Raw genomic sequence first — 22,089 nt, forward strand, 5'->3', positions numbered from 1 at the left:
GGCATGTTTTGTTGTCTATTCTAGAGTGAGGGTTGCTAATTAACTTCTATTTTTTTTCTCGAGACTATTTATCTAGGCGAAGTATCCAGTGAAAATGGCTTTTCAGTGCAAATGTGAAAATTTCCGTCGTGAGCCGTTGGATCCAGATCGTGCGATGCGGAGCAAACCTAGTGGAACTAATCGGCCACTTAAACCCGTTTTGCACTTAACCCCCTGGCAAAATCACCGGATCGGACTTTCCCCGTGCCAATTCATCTCAAAATTCCCCATTGTTGTGCAGCGTCGCCTGCAATCGCCAACGCCGGCCGCCCGTCCTCGACAGCGTTGTCCGCCCTCCCTGGACCGGCAGCCTCGACCAGCCCTCGACCAGGCAGCGCGCGGTGTTCTCTGGTCTCCAGCCAGGCGACGGCGACTTCCACGAAGGAGATGGCCCGTGCGACGGCGACCTCCTCCACGGCAACCTCTGCGACGAGGAACTCCTCCACGGAGACCTTGCGGCTCGCGCTGCCCCCACGCGACGAAGACCCGGCGGCCGCGGTGTTGCCTTGATGCGACGGATACCCAGTTGTTTTCCGTACCTGAAGAACAAAGTGTTATCTGTAATTTTGCTGTCCTGTACTGTACTTGAGTGGTGGATCTGCAGGCAGTAGTATCCTGAGGCAAAATGTTTTTCTCTGGTTGTGTTTGTACAGATTGAAATTCTGGAGATTGGAGTAGTATTTGTACAGGCACATCCCTATGTACAGATTGAAATTGAAGTAATTTTGTACAGGCAAATTAACCTGGAGCTAGCCCCAGTTTCAGTTTTACCTGGAACTTGTTTCAGTTTCATGCAAGTCTATTGATATAAAAGCTAGTTCCAGTTTCAGTTTTACCTGGTACTTGTTTCAGTTTCATGTGAGTCTATTGACATAAACACAGCATAAAAATGATCACATTTGTCATTTCACCTTTTATAATGCAAACATGGACTGGGCATCATCTTCTGTAATTCAATTGACAAAACAGAATTCTTACATGAGATCCCTTCTTACATAGTTTCAGAAAATAAACAACTGGACAGCTCTAAGAAGAACTACAAGCCCATCTAAAAATCACGCAACACATGAGATTGACCGGCAGGTTGCCTCCAAGAAATGCATCATAAGATTTCTGAACTCAGAAATATGGTCGAGCATCAACAGAATCTGCAGTTTCACATGAACAAATAAGTATGGTGATGAGTATAGTTCATAATTTTTTGAAGAAAAATATTTTTTCTGGAATGGCAAGTACCTGTCATATTCTTAGTTGTTGTTAGGACAATTATGGCTGTCATGGAAGCCGACTTGCCTACATTTCTTGCATGTTCTAGGAATTTTCTTTTTTTGTCCACCACTATTTTTCTTCGCCTCTCCAACCTTGTTTTTATTCTCCTCTCCATCCTTAGTTTTCTTCGCTTCCCCATCCTTATTTTGATGCCCACCCTTGTCTAAGTGTCCCTTAATTCTTTTGCATCTCCCCTTTGTGCGGACATCAGTTGGTGGATGAATTTCAACTTGATTAGGCATAGTACAACCACCATTTGCCTCGAACTCATCTTGTCTACTAGGACGATTGGTGGCAATCCTTTGAGACACATTTCTTTTCATGTCCACAAGAAGGTTTCTTAATGCTTCCAATTCTTCAGGAGATTGTTCGGCCAACCTGATTGTGTCATCCAATGTTTGGTGTATCTCGGAAACCATTTTCCGCTTTGCCAAATCTAAGGAACTACTTTCATTCTCTTCTAGCAAGTTTCCAGAGCTATCATATACTACCCTCCCGTTAACCGTTTTCTTCCATCTATCCAAAATAAAATGGCTAGGGAGCTCACTCATCTTTGCACCTCTCAGAACCATGATGATATGTCGGCATGGAATTCCACGTGTCTCAAATAGCATGCAAGAGCAACGAGCACTCTTGGATGTTGTGTTGAATTGAACTTCTCGAGACTTGAAAGAGCGGGCACCACCTATTATCGTGGTTCTCACATCACCTTCTTGTGATATGTTTTCAATCAAGCAATGATCTCTAGATGCACGCACCTCCTTTTGAAAAGATGAGAAAACTGCATGAGTGAAGAACAGGCTAGCATGCTTCTCGATCTCCCAGGATGTAATCAGTGGAGGCATAGAATTGAGGCATTCATGGTCAGCCTTGAGTTCATTCTGGCGTTGTTCTTCTAGAGCCGTACTAATCCTAATCCAAAACTCGACCAAAGCATGTTTGTAACCAATAAAATGGTTGAAAAACGAGTTAGCACTCTCTGACCTTGAAGTGGTTCTTAGAATCTCACCCAAGAATACACCTCTGAAGTAGGCCGGTATCCAAGATTCATGAAGTTCATATCTCTTAGAAAACCATGTGTTGTCCTCTAGACCAAATTCAGAAATCATGGAAGACCATTTTGCCTCAAATTCAGTCGAGTTTTCAGAGCCCCATACACATGAGTTAATGGTACTATAGAAATGTTCATCCTCTCTTAGCGGAGGACCAACCTTTTCCGGAAGCTTTCTCATTATGTGCCACATGCATAACCTATGGACAGTGTTATGCATAACATCTTCAATTGCAATCTTCATGCTTTGGTCTTCATTAGTTACGATGAGTCTAGGTGCTGCACCATCCATTGCTTTTAAGAATGTCTGAAACAACCATTTATACGACTCTATCGTCTCATTAACAATCAAGGCGGCACCATAAAAAACAGATGCCATGTGATGGTTTATTCCTGTGAATGGGCAAAAAATCATGCTGTATTGGTTGGTATTATATGTAGAGTCGAAAGACACCATCTCTCCAAATAAAGCATAATTCTTTCTGCAACAAGCATCAGCCCAAAACACATGTGTCAACCGGTTTTTATCATCCAAAACATACTCAAAGAAGAATCCTGGGTTGATTTCCTGCCTCTTCCTGAGGTTGTCAATGAACATTTGAGCATCTGAATCCTTGAAAGTACTTCTCATGTCACGATGATAATTCTGCAGGTCTCTCTTTGTGCACCCCACGAACTCAAAACCGCCCTCACCAACACGAAGCAATCTAAAGGCCCCAGCTGTTCCAATGCTAGCTGCGTGGCATGTGAATAGTGTGTCCTTGGCCTTATCACTGACTTGTCGGTTAGACTTGATTAAATGTTGCTTCCTAGGTGTGACAAATTCATGGGTGTGTTCTTCATGAAAATATGATACCGCGTATTTGCCATCTTTCATATGCTTCACGGTTATCATGGCCTCGCAACCACATCTTGTGATCTTTCTTGCATGTGTTCTTTTCTTCTCGTCACCTTTCTTCTCTCCATTCAACTCCTTCTTGGGTTTCTCCTCATTATTTCTTCGAAAACCTGATTTGCCACAAAGAAAACGCCTCCAGACTACAACGTTATCTACAGTCCTCTTTTGTCCAATTCGAACTGAAAATCCTACATTGTGTGCATATGCCTTGTAGAACTCCTCGACTTCTTCCATATTGTCAAAAGCCATACCTACAGCGGGCTTCAAGTTTTCATCACATTCAGGTGTACATGATGAAGCCTAAAAATTACAACACCAATTTGTCATACAAGTTACTAATTGTTAGAGAAATTCAAACAAAATTGTGGTAATAATGATACTCACACAAACTGGGCCGATTGTAGCTCTCTTTTTTGGTGTACTGAAGCTATCCAGATTGATCGGGGGAGGTTGTATTTCCGTATAATTGCGCCCTCCGTCATCACAAAGATGTGTTTGCAAAGCCAAATCAGAACCAAGCTACGAGGAAGAATAGAAGGGGTATGATTAGTTTGCATCAATTGTAGCAATAGAGATCAATGAGGCGACGATACCTCGATCGATTAATAATTTGTTACCTGTGCAGGGCTACGAGGAGGCGGGTGCGTGGTTGGGGACTGAGGAGCAGCGAGGCCGCTGATTACGACGGGCCGCAGTGGTGCGTGCTCGTCAGGTAGATTCATGGTGGGTGGAGGACGGTGGTTCACGACCGAGTCCAGTGGAGGCCGGTGGCTCACAGCCGGGGCTGACGGAGGCGATGGTCTAGGGTAGGCGGCTGCTGCTACTCGTCCAGGGCGTGCAGCCAGCGGTGGTCGAGGGCCGGCTGCAGGATTCTCCATGGCTGGCCCTGAAGACGATGCGTTCAGTGATCGAAACGATGGAATAGGAATTGGCGGGGGGAAAGTCCGATCCGGTGATTTTGCCAGGGGGTTAAGTGCAAAACGGGTTTAAGTGGCCGATTAGTTCCACCAGGTTTGCTCCGCATCGCACGATCTGGATCCAACGGCTCACGACGGAAATTTTCACATTTGCACTGAAAAGCCATTTTCACTGGATACTTCGCCATTTATCCATAACGACCTGTGAAATAAGTTAAACATAGTAACACAATAGTTTATCAAATCACAAATTGAGGCTAAATAGTTAAATTAACACTCCACCAAAACCCTTTCCGTCTTCCAAATAAGCTGGCTTTTCATAAAAGCCGCGTATTTGATTTCATTAAGATAAGGTTTTGATCGAAATTGCTTTACTAATATGTGTCTTTGAAGACATGAAATTTATACAATAGATTCTTCTTCAAAAGTTCTTTATGATAATTGTAGTTACCTACCATCTAAATTAGAAATTAATAAATATATTATTGGTCAAAACTTTGTCTTGACGAAACAAAATACGTCAACTTTGTAAAAATATATATTAATTGTTAATTTTCTCATAATAATATATATAATAATAATAAAAGTGGGCCTGGGTAGGCTGTCCTGCAGAGAGAGAGAGGGGGGGGGGGGGGGGGGGGAGTAGTTAGCCAAGTAACCTTCTTTCCCGGAACAATCAATTTTCATATCCATCTGATTCTGATCTGTGTTTGAGTTTGACGACCCAACCAAACCACACGAGACACGACCCGATCTGACTCCCATTCTTCCTTCCTCCCCCTCGTCTGTTCATCGGCTCAAATCGAATCGAATCCTTCCTCCCTTGCTAATCCCCGATCTCCAGCTCAAACCCTTCTTCCCCCGCGCGGCACAAATCCATCCATCCTCGCGCGCGCGTGCGTGAGTGCGCAGAGGAATCCATCCTAGCCAGCCCCGATTCGGTTTCTTGATCCGGGCCGGGGGGGGTGTCCAGGAAACAGGGGAAATCAAGAACCCTCCCCCCGCCCCTGCTGCTGCGAGGACGGAGTGGGGGATCTGTCGGTCGGCCGGTCGATCGCTTCTTGGCGGTTTCCGTTGGCTTCCCCCCAATGCCGGATCCGGCGGCCGCCTGGCTGCTGCCGTCATGGCGCCTCTGAATCTCGCGGGCTGCCGCGGGGCCCGCCGATGCTTGCTGGATTCTCGGCCGAGGAGGGAGGAGCTGGAGTCGCCGCCGCCGCGGCAGGCGGCCAGGGGGAGCGAGGATGCAGATCCGGCTGTCGCCGAGCATGAGGAGCATCACCATCTCCAGTAGCAATGGGTTGCTAGACTTGATGAAGCTCAAGGCCGCCGCGCGCCACTTCTCCTACCGCACCGTCTTCCACACCGTCCTCATCCTCGCCTTCCTCCTCCCTTTCGTCTTCATCCTCACCGCCGTCATGACTCTCGAGGGCTTCAACAAGTGCTCCTCCCTAGGTATGCATCCCATTGCTCTGTCAGTTCCGTCCTCGGAGTGATGTAGTAGCGGCAGCCTTCGTTGCTTTAGAGTTTAGACAACGTAGGGGCCAACAAGAGACGCACAATGGGCTCGCTTGGTGTGAATTGTGCTGCAGTTAGGTTGTTGAATGATGGTCAGGCGGTTGATAGCTCTCTCGGGTTTATCCTGAATCTACATTAGTGCATCTGCACTGGTGATGACGTAGGGTTACTTGCCAACTGGTGCTACTAGAATGTAGTGTCCATTTGGGCCATTTATGCGGTTGCGTAAATTCTTACCATGCTGATTGACTGCTTTCTTAGTTTGCTTAAGCTGCTGAAACCACTTAGGCCTTGTTTGGTACTAGAGTTTTTGGGGTGTTTTCTAGGGTATTATCCACTCCAAATTGAAAACACTAGAAACCTCAAATGGTTGTTTGGTACGAAGGGTTTAGAGGGGATTATCCCTAGTTTTCCACCACAAACATTCCATTTTTGTACCAAATTAAAACACTTCTCATACTAGTGTTCTTCTAAGAAAACACTAGTGTTTTGGATTTTTGAGAGTTTTGGGTGAACACCCAAACCCCTCAAATACCAAAACACTAGTGGCTAAAAAATACACCAACACCAAACAAGGCCTTAGTTAGCTCAGAGGAATCCTGCTGTCGTTTTTGAAAAATCAGAAGTTGGGTCCAAATGTCATGCCCAGAAAAATGCTAAATTTGGGCCTATCATCCGAGGCTACTTGCTGTCATGGGGTTAGTTTATTATTTGAAAGCTCCCAAGTAATAAGTGACTTATTGTTGTGATGGAGGGCTGAACTGATGCAATATGGACTTCAGCATGCGATGTGCCTATCTTTCAAATTTCTAAACCCATGGTAACAATTGTTGTGCATTACATCCCACTGTCTTGGCTCTTCAGGTTTAGAGTTTCTGCCATCTTTTAGAAAGGAAGCGAAAAAAACGCATTTCATCTGTATTTGAATAACTTTGGTTGTTGAGCACTTGAGTTGTCAGCACCCCAATTACTTTGTAGCCTATCCCCTTTTTATTTCTCTTATGTTCAATATTTTTTTTTCTGCTTGAATTGGTCTATACATGTTCCTTATTGTTTGGCCATCTTCTCCAGCATGATTTTGACTCAATGATTAAATTTATGCATGAGCAAACTGTCTAATGTATTGGGTCAATCACTTGCTGCTAATTCATTGATGACTATTCTCAGATTGTCTGGGCAGACGGTTAGGTCCACGCCTTCTTGGTAGGGGTGACGATGGCTCCATGGTACTAATATGCACTTTCCTCTTTTCGTTGATTCTTTTGATGATTTCCTTTTTTTTTAACCAATTGCCGTGTTCTTATGCACAGAGGCTTACAAGAGATTTGTATAGGATGCTTGATGAAATAAATTCCGAGGATGTTCCTGGTGATCTAAAAGGGGCAGAATCTTTTGATGAATTCATTTTGGATATGAAGAATAATGATTATAATTTGAAGTCATTTGCTTTTAGGCTGAAGGCCACGGTAAGCATTGACGCTAATGTCTGTACACCTTTTTTCTCCAAGCAATTTTTTTCTTCGATTCATTACTTTGGAGTTCAGTTGTAAAATCTGTGCTTGAACATGACCTATATTTCCTTTGAACTTTGACTGTAAAGCTTGTATCTATTCGATGAGACATTAGTTATGTTGGTAGCTAAAATTGTACTCATATAACAGTGATAATGCCATGATGGACAAACCAACCAGCTGTCATGAAATTTTGTGTTATTTTGCTATTTCTTTCAAGTTTATTCTTCAATTAATAGCTTTTATCTAGCTACATTGAACCTCAAAACACTTCATAGTGCCGAAAATAAGTGGCTCAACACATTTATCGCTTACAAATGATGAAATGAATACCCTTTGGCTACTTGTATATTGATCACTTAAGCTCCTAAAGTTGCTAAACACAAAGAACAAAGCTCGTGCAACTGCTGATCACTAACCTAAAGTTCTAAGTACCTGCTATCTGCTTATCTTTGTTTGACAAATTCAGTTCTTATACTCATTGTGTACATAACAACACGCAGATGGAAAGCATGGATAAGGAACTGAGGTCATCCAGATTATCGGAGCAGCTAAACAAACACTATGCAGCAATTGCAATTCCTAAGGGCCTTTATTGCCTTTCACTGCGTCTAACTGATGTATACTCCTCAAATGCCCTTGCGAGGAAACAACTACCACCCCCTGAGTTGGTTCCTCGTCTTTCCGACAACTCCTATTTCCACTTTGTTTTGGCATCAGATAATATCCTTGCAGCTTCAGTTGTGGTCAGATCAACGGTTAGATCATCGTTGAAACCTGAGAGGATAGTCTTTCACGTCATTACTGACAAAAAGACCTATCCTGCCATGCATTCATGGTTTGCTTTGAATCCTCTTTATCCTGCCATTGTTGAGGTGAAGGGTGTTCACCAATTTGAATGGTTGACAAAAGAAAATGTGCCAGTTCTTCAAGCTATAGAAACTCAGCACATTGTCAGAAGTCGTTATCGTGGAGATCAACTTGCAAAAACCACTGTAGGTGACAGCCCAAGAGTTTTTGCAGCCAAGCTTCAGGCAGGAAGTCCAACATATACTTCTGTGCTCAATCATATCCGTATATATTTGCCTGAGGTATAAGAACTTCCTTCCGACTATTTTATGAACAAGGTAACATATATATAACGTAATAGAAAGATGAGGTGAAACAATGACTACTGCAAACAATGTTTTATTCTCATTGTAAGATTGGTTATTTGTTGATGGGGACTTTTGGGTCAAGAAGCAATTGATGCTGCATAAAATGCATTTTACAGAAATCTACAGCAGCTGGAAAATTCTGCATAGCTAGTTGGACTTTCATTCTCCATTTCTTTTTGGAGATATTTACATTTTTCTTTAACTCTAGTAGGCAGAGAAGATTTCTTGTGTTGCAGCAGACTTGTTCTTACAGTACTTATATTTTTTAATCTGCTTCCTTTTTGCCGAAAGGTCCGTGATCACCTAATAACACTTGAAATTTATGAAAACAGTTATTCCCAAGCCTCGACAAGGTTGTATTTCTTGACGACGACGTTGTTGTCCAGCGTGATCTTTCATCACTTTGGGATATAGATCTAGCTGGGAAGGTAAATGGAGCTGTTGAGACTTGCAGAGGTGCAGATAGTTGGGTGATGTCTAAGAGGTTCAGGAATTATTTCAACTTCTCTCATCCCCTCATCGCCAATAACTTCGATCCTTTGGAGTGTGCGTGGGCTTATGGCATGAATATTTTTGACATGGCTGCATGGAGGAAGACAAGCATTAAAGAAAAATACCACCATTGGGTCAAGGAGGTAAAACATAGATTCACTGTTTCCATTTTTATATGCACGTCCATTTAGTTATTTGCATATGGATCTCTTCTTTTCCTTTGTATTTCATAGGAACATGTGAATACGCAACTATTGGAAGTCCAATATGCCCATTATTTAATCATAACCAGATTTATTTTTCTTTTGACTAATTTAAAAAATGCACCAAATTAAATTGACAAATGGCTGCTGATTCAAGTATCTGAAGGATTTTGTCTTGATTGCTCAAAATAGCATATAAAGTTACTTGTAGTGAATTGTGCTGCATTGCACTTTAGCAGCATTGTTCTCCACTTTACATGACAGTTCATACTATGCTCGTTCCATATGTAAACATTTATAAATTCATTTGAGCTCCAGTCTTATTCATTGTATCTACTCTGCCTGCAGAATCTGAATTCAAACTTCACGCTTTGGAGGCTTGGAACATTGCCACCAGGTCTTATAGCGTTTAAAGGACATATTCAACCGATCGATCCATCGTGGCATCTCTTAGGCTTGGGGTATCAAGAAAAGACTGATATCTCTAGCGTTCGGAAAGCAGCAGTTATACATTATAATGGACAAAGTAAACCATGGCTGGACATTGGTTTTAAACATCTCCAGCCATTTTGGACAAAACATGTGAACTACTCAAATGAATTCGTACGAAATTGTCATATAATGGAGCCTCAGTTGTAGATTGGTGGGACAAAGATTCAACAAATAATGGCGTATATTATGTGGAATTAAATTCGTTATTTTGGAGTTCGGCATCAAAGGGTATCCAGGGAATGATCTCTGAGCAGCAACCACAGAATTGGTTAGATGTGCCGATGCAGCATATTCGATGAACACAAAGGAATGTTTTGTTCCCATTTACACTAGGATCCCTTTCCTTTTGTTTATTCCATTTGTATCATAGCTCATGAAATTACACTATTGTTTAGGATGGTTCTTTTGTACTTGATGGAGTGTTATAAATTGCCTGATTTGGCAAAGTTGATGGTAGGTCCATCACTATTGTAATTGCTGGAGAGTGAGTATACAGTTCACCATGTGAACAACATGGGTCAGATTTTGATTTCACGAAACACAATCCCTGTACATTGTGCACCCGGTTTTTTCCTCATATATTTATTTTTTCAGATTATCACAAATGAAATCCTTGGAATTATCTCTCTTGCTGCATGCATATGTATGTATTGATCATTTTGAGTTTATATTGTTTACACCAGAAGCAGTTCATTGTATATTGGTTAATGGGTATATCAATAGCAGGTTATAATTTGACCATTTCTTTCTGGAGACAGTTCACGATTTGAAATTTCTGATGTGATGCATGTTCGAAATGGAAAACATAACTAGATGCAGCCATGCAGAACACATCACCACACATGAATTCACAGATCAGCAAGTTATAACTTGGAATCTCTTTCTGAAAGTTTTGATCAATATAAGGAGAAAGTTGAGCTTTTCTTTATTGTGAAAATGTCCAACATCAGCAGGAAATTACAAGCTCTATATGTGATTAACAATCAACTAACTTACTCTATGATGGAAGACAGAACACAGATGGCCCATTGGGGCACAACATAACCACAATTTTTTACAGTGTATCTATTGAGAAGAGCTATATCATCATAGCTGAACATCTCATGATATCCTATCTAAAGACAACGGTCAATAGGTCATCACTGGCAAGCATCAGCCTCGAAATCCGGGAAGACGACGAATGCTATCGACAGTGGGGAGACATAGATCGGTGAACTGACCGAAACCTGCACTGGGTACAGTGGAGGGATGTCACCATCTGCAGTGAGCTCCAGAGGAACTCCATTAAGCAGCACGGTGCGTGTGAGAGGATCCCCGTCTTGTGCCGTCAGGTGGTACTCCTCCCTCTTCTCCAGCCCATCGGAGGCCTTGCTGCCAACCCAGGAGACCGTCCTCTTCAGGCCATGGACAAAGGAGTTGTCCCTTGTTATACCCTGCCCTTGCGCAAGGTCGACGTTGAGGTCGTTCCTGACCGAGACCATGGATCCCATGTTTTGGCTCAGGTTGATCAAGAGGAGGGTGACACCACCCTGAAAAAGAACATTTCGAGATCATCAGTGCCAATTTATACGATATGTGATTTGATACAGCAGTGTCTACTGTTGTTTGAGATAAGCCCATTGAATTCTTGGGGGTAGACTTGTACCTTTTGCTTCCCGCAATGTGCATAGGCACGCAAGTATGAAGAACCGCCGATGTCCATGGACAGAACTCCCTTCCCCATTAGCCGATGCCACAGCAAGGCGCTGAACAGATACCAAAGTTTAGGCCGAGGCATGTGCGAGCATTAAAGCATGTTTCTGTCAGAACATGTAGTACATAGACTTGCCTGTAGTAGTCAGGGTTCGGCACAAAAGTGTCAGTGTCCAGAAGGCCATAGTTGCCCCCAATCAAAGTCTGTCTGCAGTACACCTTGGTGTCATACTTTGCTGACTGACCAAGTTGATCAAGATACCTAGTCGAAAAAACCAGCTCAGGATGAGATAAGAGAACCATGGTCAGAACAGAGTTATTGGTTAATCTGATAAGTAATTACCAGAAGCTATTCAGGAAAGTATTGGAAACGGTACGGCTGCCACTGTTATACGCACCACCGGCTTCCCCGACCCATGGAGCCGACCATGGTCCATGCCGTTGTATTGTGAGCTGGAGATCTCTGAATGTGTCTGAAACCCTGCTTAGATATTGCGGGTCCAAGATTCTATTCGCGACACGTGGATCATTACCTAATTAAGATTAAAGAAATTATGTCTGTGCCATCTTTGATATAGGACAGAAAACAAGAACAGATTAAGGAGTAGTAGTAAAAACTGCAAACACTCACCAGCACCAAGATTGTAAATATGATGAGTCATTCCTTTGAGAACATTTGGCCCAGAGACCTCAAGAAGCTGAGCAAACCATTGTTTATCATAGAACCCCCCAGGGGCTAGCACCAATGGTTTCCTAGAATTTCCATATAACTGATTGACCATCTTTTGAAGTTCAACCAGGTCCTTTCCGTATTGTTCAGCTCCTACGCTCGCACCGATCCCACTTCCACTCAATTCATTACCTAGTAAATGAGCAGAGCTACTTGTATAAGTGCTACATGAATAAAAGATGCGCCTCGTTTCAAACGTGCATTAAGTATAGTTCTGCATTTGACAATGTATTACCGAATTCCCATGAATCAATAGGATAGTTCATCGAAGCAGTGTATTCCATGAACTCCTGAGCATTGCTTGAATTCCAAGCGCCTCCCCAAACACCTTTACGTATCTGCTTTCGCCCTTGAAGTGCATTAAGACCAAAAGTAATAACCGCACTGAAGGAAGTAAACAGATATGAATTAGGAAATTGAGTTCATAAAGTTAATACAGCATACTATTAGGATTATTCAAAGGAAGATGATAGGGATAGCCTTAATGCACTATGTGGTATTTGGTATTTTCAACATTCTGTCATAGGCTAAAAGGCAAGCCTCACCCTGTATTGAGGAACAGATCATTAATAGCATCCCATCTTTCCATGGTTATGCATCCTTTTGAAAATCCAAACAAGCCACTTGATGACTTTGTAAATGCTCTGCATGGAGATCCTAAATTTGGCGTTCCATATACTACTTGATCTTGTAAGGAGCCGCCGACTCTGATACGCAGTGGGCTAAAGGCTATAAAAAAAACAGAAAAGCACAAATAAATAATCGAGGGAAGATGGTGAAGTGCAATCAAGAAGTCAAACTAAAATTCGAAGAAAGTAGATTAAAAAACAAGCCTTGGCAAGTGAAGATGGTTATTAGGGTCCCAAATAGTAGAAAAATTCTTCATTTGAGCGGCAGGTCAATTTATCCTTGCATGTTAGGTTCTACTACACCGTTCCACCGCAAATGACTCACCAAGGATGTTTTACCCCTCTAAAATTGTAAAAATAAAGAAAAAAACCTCCACCAGGGAATTTGAAACTGAGAAGTGTTTACCGGAAAAAAAAAACTGAATAGTAGAAAAATTCTTCATTTAAACTGTGGCTCACCTTGGATAGCCTTAGCTAACAAAGGATTAGTCAAGTCCTGGTAAATTCACCAAAGGACCAAAATTAGTTATATGTAGAAAACATCAAATACAACGTGATAAATAAGTGTTCTTCGGATTCAGGAACTTTACCATATTCAAGACAGAAGCCTTTCCCCATGGGCACTGATCATAATTACACTTCTCTGGAGGCCACCAATCAATAGTGGCGCAAATAAACTCATCGCTTGTTGCAGCGATCGTCTCGGAGCCCCGGATGATAACAGTTACATCGGAGTAATCTTCTGACAGGATCAGCGTAGGTAAGCAAAGAAGAAGAGGAAGGAGAGACCACAACCCCATGCTTTCGCCACCTGCAAATTGTGCTGTCTACCAAATAGACAGACAGAATGGTTCAGGCATATCATGTTCTTTAAATAACTCTGATTAGTTGGTAGGGAAAGGTCCAAATTCATGTTCTATTAGCATAGCTGAAAGTGACATCTACATGTTCACTTCTTTCTACATGTCCTCTTTTGCAAGTTTTAATAGGTCAATTCATTAAGTGGAACAGCATAGCTTTCTTTGTTAATGTCTCAATGATGAAACAGTGGCCTGCTACTCTTTGGCACTTAGAATCCTTCCAGTACCGAGAAATGTCTTCATTTTAACATAGAAAAGGAAAAAACATAGTACTTGAATTACAACTAAACAAAGAAGGGAAAAAATCGCTTGTGCTCATTATCTGTGTCTTTTCAGAGAGAGGAACTTTATCAACTGGAGAGCAAGGAAATCCTACAAATCCCAGCTAAAAAAACAATGAATCGCTTGCTAGATTTCTTTTTTTGTTTTTCGAAATCCTGCAAATCCGCGAAATGCTCATATTCAAGTGGGACGAAAGAGAAAGACCCCCAAAAATATCGAATAAAGGAGACCTTTTCACATAGAAATGATCCACAAACCTAACACATTTTCTGCTCAAATTCAAGGAGCTCAAGGACACGGTTCATCTCACCCCAGAAGCCCCTAAAAAAGCTGAATCTGAACCTCCAGCAAACGAAGAACACGCTCTAGTAGGTTCATGTAAAAGAACTAAACCAACCCCCTTCCGAAAGTACACCTGAACACTACCGAATCCTGGAGCAAACACAGACCATTGAAGCAACCAAAACCAACCTTAGCCGTATGACACTTCCCGCAGATTTACAAAAGGAAACGCAAAATTCCAATAGGAATCAAGCTGGGACAGTTACCTGGCAACCACAGCAAAAGCCAAAGGAAGCTCCCAAAGCCGGCGCGGAGAATCCCGAGAAAAGAATTCTCCAAGAACAGGTCTCTGCTCCAAATGCAGGGCCGGCGAATCAAGAAGAAAGCTCGAACCTGCTCGCCGCAATTGCTGCCCCGGAATCAATCGAAGCCCGGAGAGGCTCGCCGTCGTCGGCGGGAGAGCTCTCGGGTGGAGAGGGAGAGGAAGAGATTCTTGAAGAAAATTTGGTGGTGGTTGCTGCTGTCCTTTATCTGTGTAATGTCTCCTCCCTTCGAAGCTACTCCCCTCTACAGAAAACTATGTCGTTCCTAATTAAACAGTGGTGGTGGTACTAGTACTGATTAACAGTGATGCTTTGGCCTTAAACCTGAAGAAGAATCCAGTTTCTGACAAAGTAAACATGTGCCGCCGGTTGTTTTTACTTCCGGGCAGCTGAAACCAAGCATCGTTCTAAAATAGTACGGGTGCTGTCAAGTACTGTACTATATTTCTATTTTGATTGACATGTTTTTTTATGGGTAAATACTAATTAGTTTGATCATGTGACAATGATGCCGTTAGATTCGTCGAGGACCAACAAGAAACTCTGTCACACTATTATGATTTATTTCCTTTTTGTGGTAGAAAATTTGATAGCCAAAATTCCTTCTGTGGGAGTGTCATGAAATTTGTGGAAATACTTTTATATCCTGTATGTTCAGATAATCATATGTGCTAGAGTCATTTGTGGGCCCCAAGATCCATCAGTCAGCATAAGAACGCAAATATGACATTGGCGTTGACTGACAGGGTAACCACCAAGTTTGACAATGCTAAGAAATTAGTTGGAAAGTCTTTGTGTACAAAATAACCAAAAGAATTCCACCTCCACCATGATACTAATTGATAAGCATGTACCAAGAAGAGCATCAATAATTAGATGAGATAATGTGCACAGGAAGAAAGAGAAGGAAATTTTCTAATCCACATATATGACTTGAAGAAAGAGCAAGGAATGGAGGCTAAGACATGTCTGCAGGGAGAAAGTCCAAGTCAAAGTTCAACCAATCCATATCTCACCTCATTTTCAATGCTTACTAAACGTTTGTTAAGTGGATATGCATGGACATCAGCAAACTGCTCACGATCATCATGGTCCCAAAATCTATCCTCTCCACTGGCCCTCTGGAGTGACCCAATAAACTAAGCATACTTTCAGTAATCTGAAATATAATGAAGCATTAAGTTGAACTCAAGAGACATTGAATTTAGTGCAAATGATTCAAAAAACAATATTGGTGGTGATTTTCAAAGTTCCAAACAAAGAAGGAGCAGTTTTCCCTAACTAAATTTCGATACTGACACTTTTCTCAATTTGATTTGACAAGATTCTTGCTTTTGTCTGGTCACAGGAGATCCTTGTTGGAAGTCTTCAAGCGGCTTATTTGGAATTTTATGACGAGGAAGGTCCAAATGGAGAACAAGCCACAAAAGGCAAGCTCATCCAACTACTTGGTCCCAACAGTTTTCTTTTTCCTTTTCTCCTCAAACAATAGATCTGCGTGGCGTTTGACGCCCCATGGGAGGTATGGTCACGTTGAACGTGGAAGCTATTCTTAACGAAGATACTAACGAACGAAGTTCCTTGTTATGTAACCAGTCCATTCAAGTTCGGTCTCAGATATGTTTTGGGTGCTCGTATTTTTTAGATTTATTTCAGATTTAACCGGCGTTGTTCTTTCAACGAGGCGCTTGTGATGACTTCGTCAACCTCAAGATTTCTCGAGCGGTACTAACAATAATATGGTCGTGCAATAGGCCGGTTGACGGGGTTATACCACTGACATGCCCAATTTGAAGAATTACAGATCACTGAGACCTTTTTATGCTTCATCGGCGCTAATTTTCCTACTCATTGATGCCCTAAAAAGGCGCTCCTAACCCTAACTTTCGCCTTCTCCTCCCATCATCCTACTCATCACCCTCTTATTCCAGTGCCACCCACAATCCCGCCTCTCTCCGTCACACCTCTCTAGCCCTCACACACCCGCAGCAGTAAATCCTATTCAACGGGTTTGTCGGGGTCTCAACGCTTGCCATCCCTGTCACCACCTCTACCGGCTTTTAGTACCTCCATCGGCTTTCGTCGCCTCCACCATCTTTCGACTCCTGATCTTGGAGCCGAGCCCACCGTCGTACACTTAACTTGATTAGAAACAATACATGATAACAGTTAGCCTACATTATGTTATAGGGTTGAATCTTAGATGGAATAAAAACCTAGACGATGGCAATTGTATCCCTTTATTAGATCGCTAAGATACTCTTCATCAGTGCTAAAATAAAATCAGGTGTCGTGGACTCCTTTTTGGGCCAAGGTCTACCAGGGCCGCGGTTCTGGACCAGGCATTGGTCATCATGTGGCGCCACAGACTCAGGAGGATGGTGTGACTTCTTCGCTTGGCGTGCAACGGTCTGACGAAACTGAAGATATCGACACTGCAGTGCAGTGCAGGGAAGGGAAAGAGAGACAAGGCTCCAAAGCCTCGAAAGGCCTAAAGCGGCACGCAGCACGTGAGCGAGTGCGTGGGACCCACCGAAGGCTGCATCAGATATCCGATCATCGTTGCTGAATGAGAAATTCTGAATCACATCGGAAACTGCACCATCCGACTGTACTGATAACTGGCTCCAAATATAACCTGCCCTGTGTGTTGGAATTAAAGTAAAATCTAAATCTGTACATTTCGTACGTAGTACATGATTAGTATTACCATGTTCCAGATCTTGGAGGACTGGATGTCTGGATTTGACCTTGTCAACGAAGTCATCCGGCTTTGACCCAGCCACTCCATGGTCAAAGGTCCAGTCAAGCCAGCAAGAATGTTCAAAAGAGTTGGAGCTATGTTCTTGAATTCAAACATGTGCAAAATATGGCAATCCCTGCTGCATCGGGGTCTGACAGCAAAGTACTAGGACAGAAGAACAGGAATTCTAAAATGTTACCACCAAGCCACGAAGGCATGAAGTGAACTGAATTGAAACAAGACGCAAACAACAAATCTCTTGGAGATTAATTACTGCTCCCTCCGTTTCATAATTCTTATCTCAAATTTGCTACAAAATGGATGTATCTATTCCTAAAAAGTGTAGATACATGTAATATTTCGACAAGAATTATGGAACGGAGGGAGTATCTTCTTTAGTTACTGGGCAAACTGAAAGAGAATTATTATACTAGCACTATATCACCGTGGTAAATTCTTCCTACATGGTAAAATTATCTTATTTGTAGCACAAGGCCGTAAGTACATGTATTGTGTAAAAACGAGCCCACAAGAAGTCCTGATTGACCAGCCAAACCAAAGAATTCCCATTGAAAACCTCAAAACATGTAGACTTCAGAGACAAAAAGAAAACACATTTTACATGAATTTTACAAATTCTAAAACAATGACAAACTTCAGGTCGACAGGTCAGGAAATGTTCATGGAGGTGGAGCTGGAGCTTGGCTTGCTTTTCTTGAAGCGAGATCACGGTCTCGAAGGCGCCTACGAGGGCCTTCACCTTGCTCTTCCTCGCCTCGACAAGCCTGCTCACTGCCTCCTCGATCACACTGTTGAACAACCCCTGCTTGTTCTTCTTCCTGTCCTCCGCATCCTGACGCCTCAGGACCACGACTTCAGCTCGTGAAGCGCCTGAATCTCCGGATGCATGGGAAGAAGCTTCAGCGTTGACGCTCCTGGTGATACTGTCTCTTGTAGGATCTTTGTTTCTGCTGCCGTTGTCTGTAGCCTTTGCAGGCCTGAATCGGAGTCGTCTAGGGGTGTTGCTCTGAATTGGGGAAGCAGTGTTTTCTTTCTTCACTGCTCTCATCTTCATGCTCAAAAGAGGCTCGGCTGACATTCTTATTGAACGAGACTGTTTCAGTACACTCACTATTGCCTCCTCTTCCACTACACCTTGTATGTGATTCAGAGACATTTTGAAAAGCCTAAACAAGGAGACAAAATGCCTTCAAAAGTGTTTGGAGGCTTTATAAAAAATGACAAGGAAGTTGGGGAAGGGAAATGTCATCGAAGGTATTTCTAAAAATTGCCTTCGAAAGTAGTTTTGGAGGCTTTTTGTAAAATGCCTTCAACGGCCATTCAAGCCAAACTGAAAATTGCCTTCAATAGTCATTCAAGGCAAACTAAAAATTGCCTTCAATAGTGAATGGAGTCATTGACATAAAAACCTTCAATATATAATCATTTTAGGCATTGTTAAAAATACTACTACAAAGAATTTCCAGATTTATGATACGATTTCTAAAATGCATCGAAGTACGTGACCAAGAATCCATAGTATTAAATAAGACAACATGACGAGGATCTATGAACAACAGAGTGCGAAAGTGGCATGAACACCATGTTTACATTGCTTGATCTCTACAATCCACGTTCATGATCCATTTGCATTTTGAGACATCTGAAGAGGAGACAGATGCCAATGGCGCACTTGAGCTTGGTGCGAAGGAATAAGAACTGATGTCCTGGAACCAGTGGTACCATATCTCCGGTTTTATTGCCCTGCTGCAACCATAGCATTAGTTTCTCCAAAAGTGATTATCCGAAAAGACGTGGTTACTCTATTGGACAATTGTAAATAGTATGGTACTAAACTGTAAATAGATAGGGGATCCATGAGTTCTAGAAGAATTTTATCAGTTTCCGTTCAGTAGCATAATCCGAAAACATATATAGTGATACCAACAACAAAACAGTAGACAAACACGATGCTTCTTCCCAGCAATCCGAGCAACCCAGGGGCAATGATAGCTCAAACCCAGGGGCTGAGAACAGCCTGTGTATGTATCCACAGAACTCAGCTCAACATCTGACTAATAATGGTGGTTTATTGTCCTGTCTATTCTTTTGTTGAAATATCTACTTGATGCAAGGTGCTTGATGTCCCTGAACTGATTATTTCCTCTGTGTATTTTCGTAACTAGAAAGTCCAACTTGTTTGTCCTGTAACTACTGATCGAATTGGAGCATGTTTGTAAAATACAAGGAAACCTAATCATTTCGGTGCGAGCGCGGTGAAGACGTCGCTGACAGTGCAACCAAAATACAGCACTTATGTTATGATAGCCAGACAAAATTAGCTCAAATATCATAATGTTGCTGCATCTATCAAACGGGTGAAAGCAAAGAAACTAACAAGCGTATTACGGATGGTTCAACAACAGTATATAAAAACCCTTTATACATTTTCCCTACAGGCAAGAAAATGAAAACAATGACAAATAAAGTACTCATCAGACACTTTTGACCATTTACGTTGAAAGATAATAGACTAACAAGTGTATGGTTCGACACATGGCCATAATGCTTTTTTTTTGTTAAACAACAACCAGATGTCACCATTAAGGAAATGTCACAAATTTGCATTGTCCTGCCAAGCCTTCAGCGACAAGCATGTGCAAAAACATATGTCGAACAAACAAACAAGAAAAAAACAGATGTGTGTACAAACAAACAAGAAAAAAAACCAGTGAATATTATTTTCTCCTTTTCTTTCTATTTCGGTTACATTTTCAGTAGATAGTATTTCCTTTTCTCATTGTTGGCAATTTAGGAGATGATAGATTAATCTGTATCAATGTCGCCATGAGCAGGCAAAAGTCAAAACCCACAGTTTTTGACAGAGTCAGCCATGAGCAGGCAAAAGTCTAGGGGAGCTCTGGACACGGCAGCATAAGTGCATAATATAGACCATCTCCAATCATACCATTTTATTCAAAAGCTCTGGAAACGAATGAGGCCACAGATTAAAAAAACCGATGTACGAGAGTCAAGCAGAAGCAGTACAGCCTGCAACAAGCAGAAGCAGAGCAGCAGCAAGCAGAAGCGTATTACGGATGGTTCAACAACAGAAGCAAACAATGGTATAGTAATGGCCGGCTGCAAGCAGAAGCAGAGCAGCAGCAGTGGCCGGCTGAAAAGCAGAAGCAGAGCAGCAGCAGTGGCCGGCAGCAAGAAGAAGCAGAAGCAGAGCAGCAGCACACATTAATCTTGAAATTCCAAAAACATATATACACCCAATAAAAAGCACAAAACGGATGCAGCTCCTCACAGGAAAGAACCAATCACACATATTGATGCATCTTGACAGTGGACACATATCGAGAAAATCAGTGACTTACTTGATGCACGTTGAAGCCGTGAAGTTGTTTTAAGCACGTTGTTGTCGTACACCTTTGCATATGATGATTGTGAGCTACCAGCCCTAAGATTCCTACCCAGCCTAGGAGGCAACTTTTTCTCAGGAGGAGCACTTTCAGTTTGAGATAGTATTCCCCCAACAGCAGTCCCTGTAGTTGTTGCGGTAGTACTTTGCTTGCGCTTTTTCAAATCTTTTTCCTTCATACTTCCTGAATTAGCTTGCATGGCAACCTCTGTATGCGATGTTGTTGTTTTAGGATCCACATTCTCTTTATTGTTCACAGCCACCTACAATTGGGGAAAAACAAGATTCTCCTTCAATTATTTTCTATATTGTTTGTAAGCAAAAGTGTTTCTTGTTCCATTTTTTTTAATTACCTTGGACTGCAACAGGGTACCATCTTCATTTACCATGACATTGGAGTGCAGAGGTGTTCCATCTTTTCTTACAACCTGCAATTAAAGTTATAAAGAAAATTTTAAGACCAGCTTAATATATACAGAACTAGCCAAAGGAATTGGGAAATTCCTTACATTCAGACGTGGCCAAGTAATACAACGAGCTTGAGCATTTCCAAGAATTTTCAACTTTCCTTGTGCACGAGGCAGCACCGTTGTTGGACTGAAAATACAATCCACAACCACCTCAACTGAATTTGCTAGAGGCTGGCCATCCATAGCTTTAGCTTTCGGATCAGTTCCTTGGATGGTCCCTAGTGCCACCATCTTTCCACTATTTGGTGATGTAAGCCTGACATCCATTCCACGTTTCATTATTCCCTCTGCACCATCCTGTAAATATTTATGGTCCTTAGTCTTTCATGTGTTTTGCTAGATGGTTCATATGCTGAGACGAATGATCTAACGTACCTTAGCAACAGGAGTTCGAAACTTTCTAGACTTGTTATTTGCATTATTTACTTTCTCTATATATGCTCCGGCATTCTGCTTTGCTGCTGCCAGCGTCACCTGACATTAGGAGATCAATAATTTTAAAACAAGCAATTGCCTATTAACTCAGTATCTAGCTTGGTGCTATACCTGAGAGGCATTCTCAGTTCCCTTATTCCTGGATGATAGTGAAGCTGAATGTTCTGGGCGACTGGGCCATTCATATCTCCCAGGACCTATATAGTAATATATGTCATATGCAGTCATAACCCAAGCAACTTCAATATAAGAGGCTAAGGAGACAATACCTTTGAATGCTCTTTGCTTGGCAGGTCCTTTTCATTGTTTTCAAGACTTGTTTCCATAGGTGTGCTCCTCTTGTATGACAAGAACAGGGTTTTTAGTTCATTGTACTGTTGTTCCATCCTATCACTTTGGGCCATCATTGTAGTTTGATTTGTTGCTAACTTATCCACCATAAGCTTAAGCTCGTTATTCTCTTGCGTTGTTTCTTCAAGTTTAGCCAAAGCTTCGGGGCAAGGCGCTGAGAAGCCCCTCCACCTGCAAGTAGTCCAAGGCCATACCTTCCTTTTTTAGCTTGTGGGAACACTGTTGAGTACAGATCAGTATCATGTGCAAAAGCCGTTTAGCATTCAGTGGACTCACTATTGCCTCCTCTTCAATTCTCCCTTCTTTTGCAAAAGCCGTTTA

The 22,089-nt window shown here is 42.2% G+C and overlaps 4 protein-coding genes across 4 annotated transcripts; 1 reads left to right on the forward strand and 3 right to left on the reverse strand.

Annotated features, from left to right (window-relative positions):
* Positions 1 to 251: 251 nt before the first annotated feature.
* Positions 252 to 4,135, reverse strand: LOC112272419 (protein FAR1-RELATED SEQUENCE 5-like). Its single transcript, XM_024463134.1, has 3 exons — positions 3,875 to 4,135; positions 2,067 to 3,557; positions 252 to 578 (listed from the first exon to the last, which is right to left on the reverse strand). The coding sequence occupies exons 1-3, from the start codon at positions 4,133 to 4,135 to the stop codon at positions 252 to 254; spliced, it is 2,079 nt and encodes a 692-aa protein (XP_024318902.1).
* Positions 4,136 to 4,849: 714 nt separating this feature from the next.
* On the forward strand, positions 4,850 to 10,154 carry LOC100825154 (probable galacturonosyltransferase 13). Its single transcript, XM_003578535.4, has 6 exons — positions 4,850 to 5,626; positions 6,857 to 6,915; positions 7,000 to 7,155; positions 7,704 to 8,291; positions 8,690 to 8,992; positions 9,401 to 10,154. The coding sequence occupies exons 1-6, from the start codon at positions 5,416 to 5,418 to the stop codon at positions 9,689 to 9,691; spliced, it is 1,608 nt and encodes a 535-aa protein (XP_003578583.1). The 5' UTR covers positions 4,850 to 5,415; the 3' UTR covers positions 9,692 to 10,154.
* Positions 10,155 to 10,446: 292 nt separating this feature from the next.
* On the reverse strand, positions 10,447 to 14,722 carry LOC100827936 (heparanase-like protein 1). Its single transcript, XM_003578543.4, has 10 exons — positions 14,286 to 14,722; positions 13,186 to 13,422; positions 13,055 to 13,091; positions 12,512 to 12,695; positions 12,202 to 12,350; positions 11,868 to 12,098; positions 11,580 to 11,769; positions 11,373 to 11,498; positions 11,190 to 11,289; positions 10,447 to 11,073 (listed from the first exon to the last, which is right to left on the reverse strand). Exons 2-10 carry the CDS (start codon positions 13,393 to 13,395, stop codon positions 10,684 to 10,686), a joined length of 1,617 nt encoding a protein of 538 aa, XP_003578591.1. The 5' UTR covers positions 13,396 to 13,422; positions 14,286 to 14,722; the 3' UTR covers positions 10,447 to 10,683.
* A 3,776-nt stretch (positions 14,723 to 18,498) lies between these two features.
* LOC112272420 lies at positions 18,499 to 21,821 on the reverse strand. Its single transcript, XM_024463135.1, has 6 exons — positions 21,687 to 21,821; positions 21,358 to 21,456; positions 21,022 to 21,279; positions 20,866 to 20,940; positions 20,469 to 20,775; positions 18,499 to 18,849 (listed from the first exon to the last, which is right to left on the reverse strand). Exons 1-6 carry the CDS (start codon positions 21,819 to 21,821, stop codon positions 18,842 to 18,844), a joined length of 882 nt encoding a protein of 293 aa, XP_024318903.1. The 3' UTR covers positions 18,499 to 18,841.
* Positions 21,822 to 22,089: the final 268 nt, after the last annotated feature.

The sequence above is a fragment of the Brachypodium distachyon genome, chromosome 4, assembly GCF_000005505.3.
Source record: "Brachypodium distachyon strain Bd21 chromosome 4, Brachypodium_distachyon_v3.0, whole genome shotgun sequence".
Lineage (NCBI taxonomy): Eukaryota > Viridiplantae > Streptophyta > Magnoliopsida > Poales > Poaceae > Brachypodium > Brachypodium distachyon.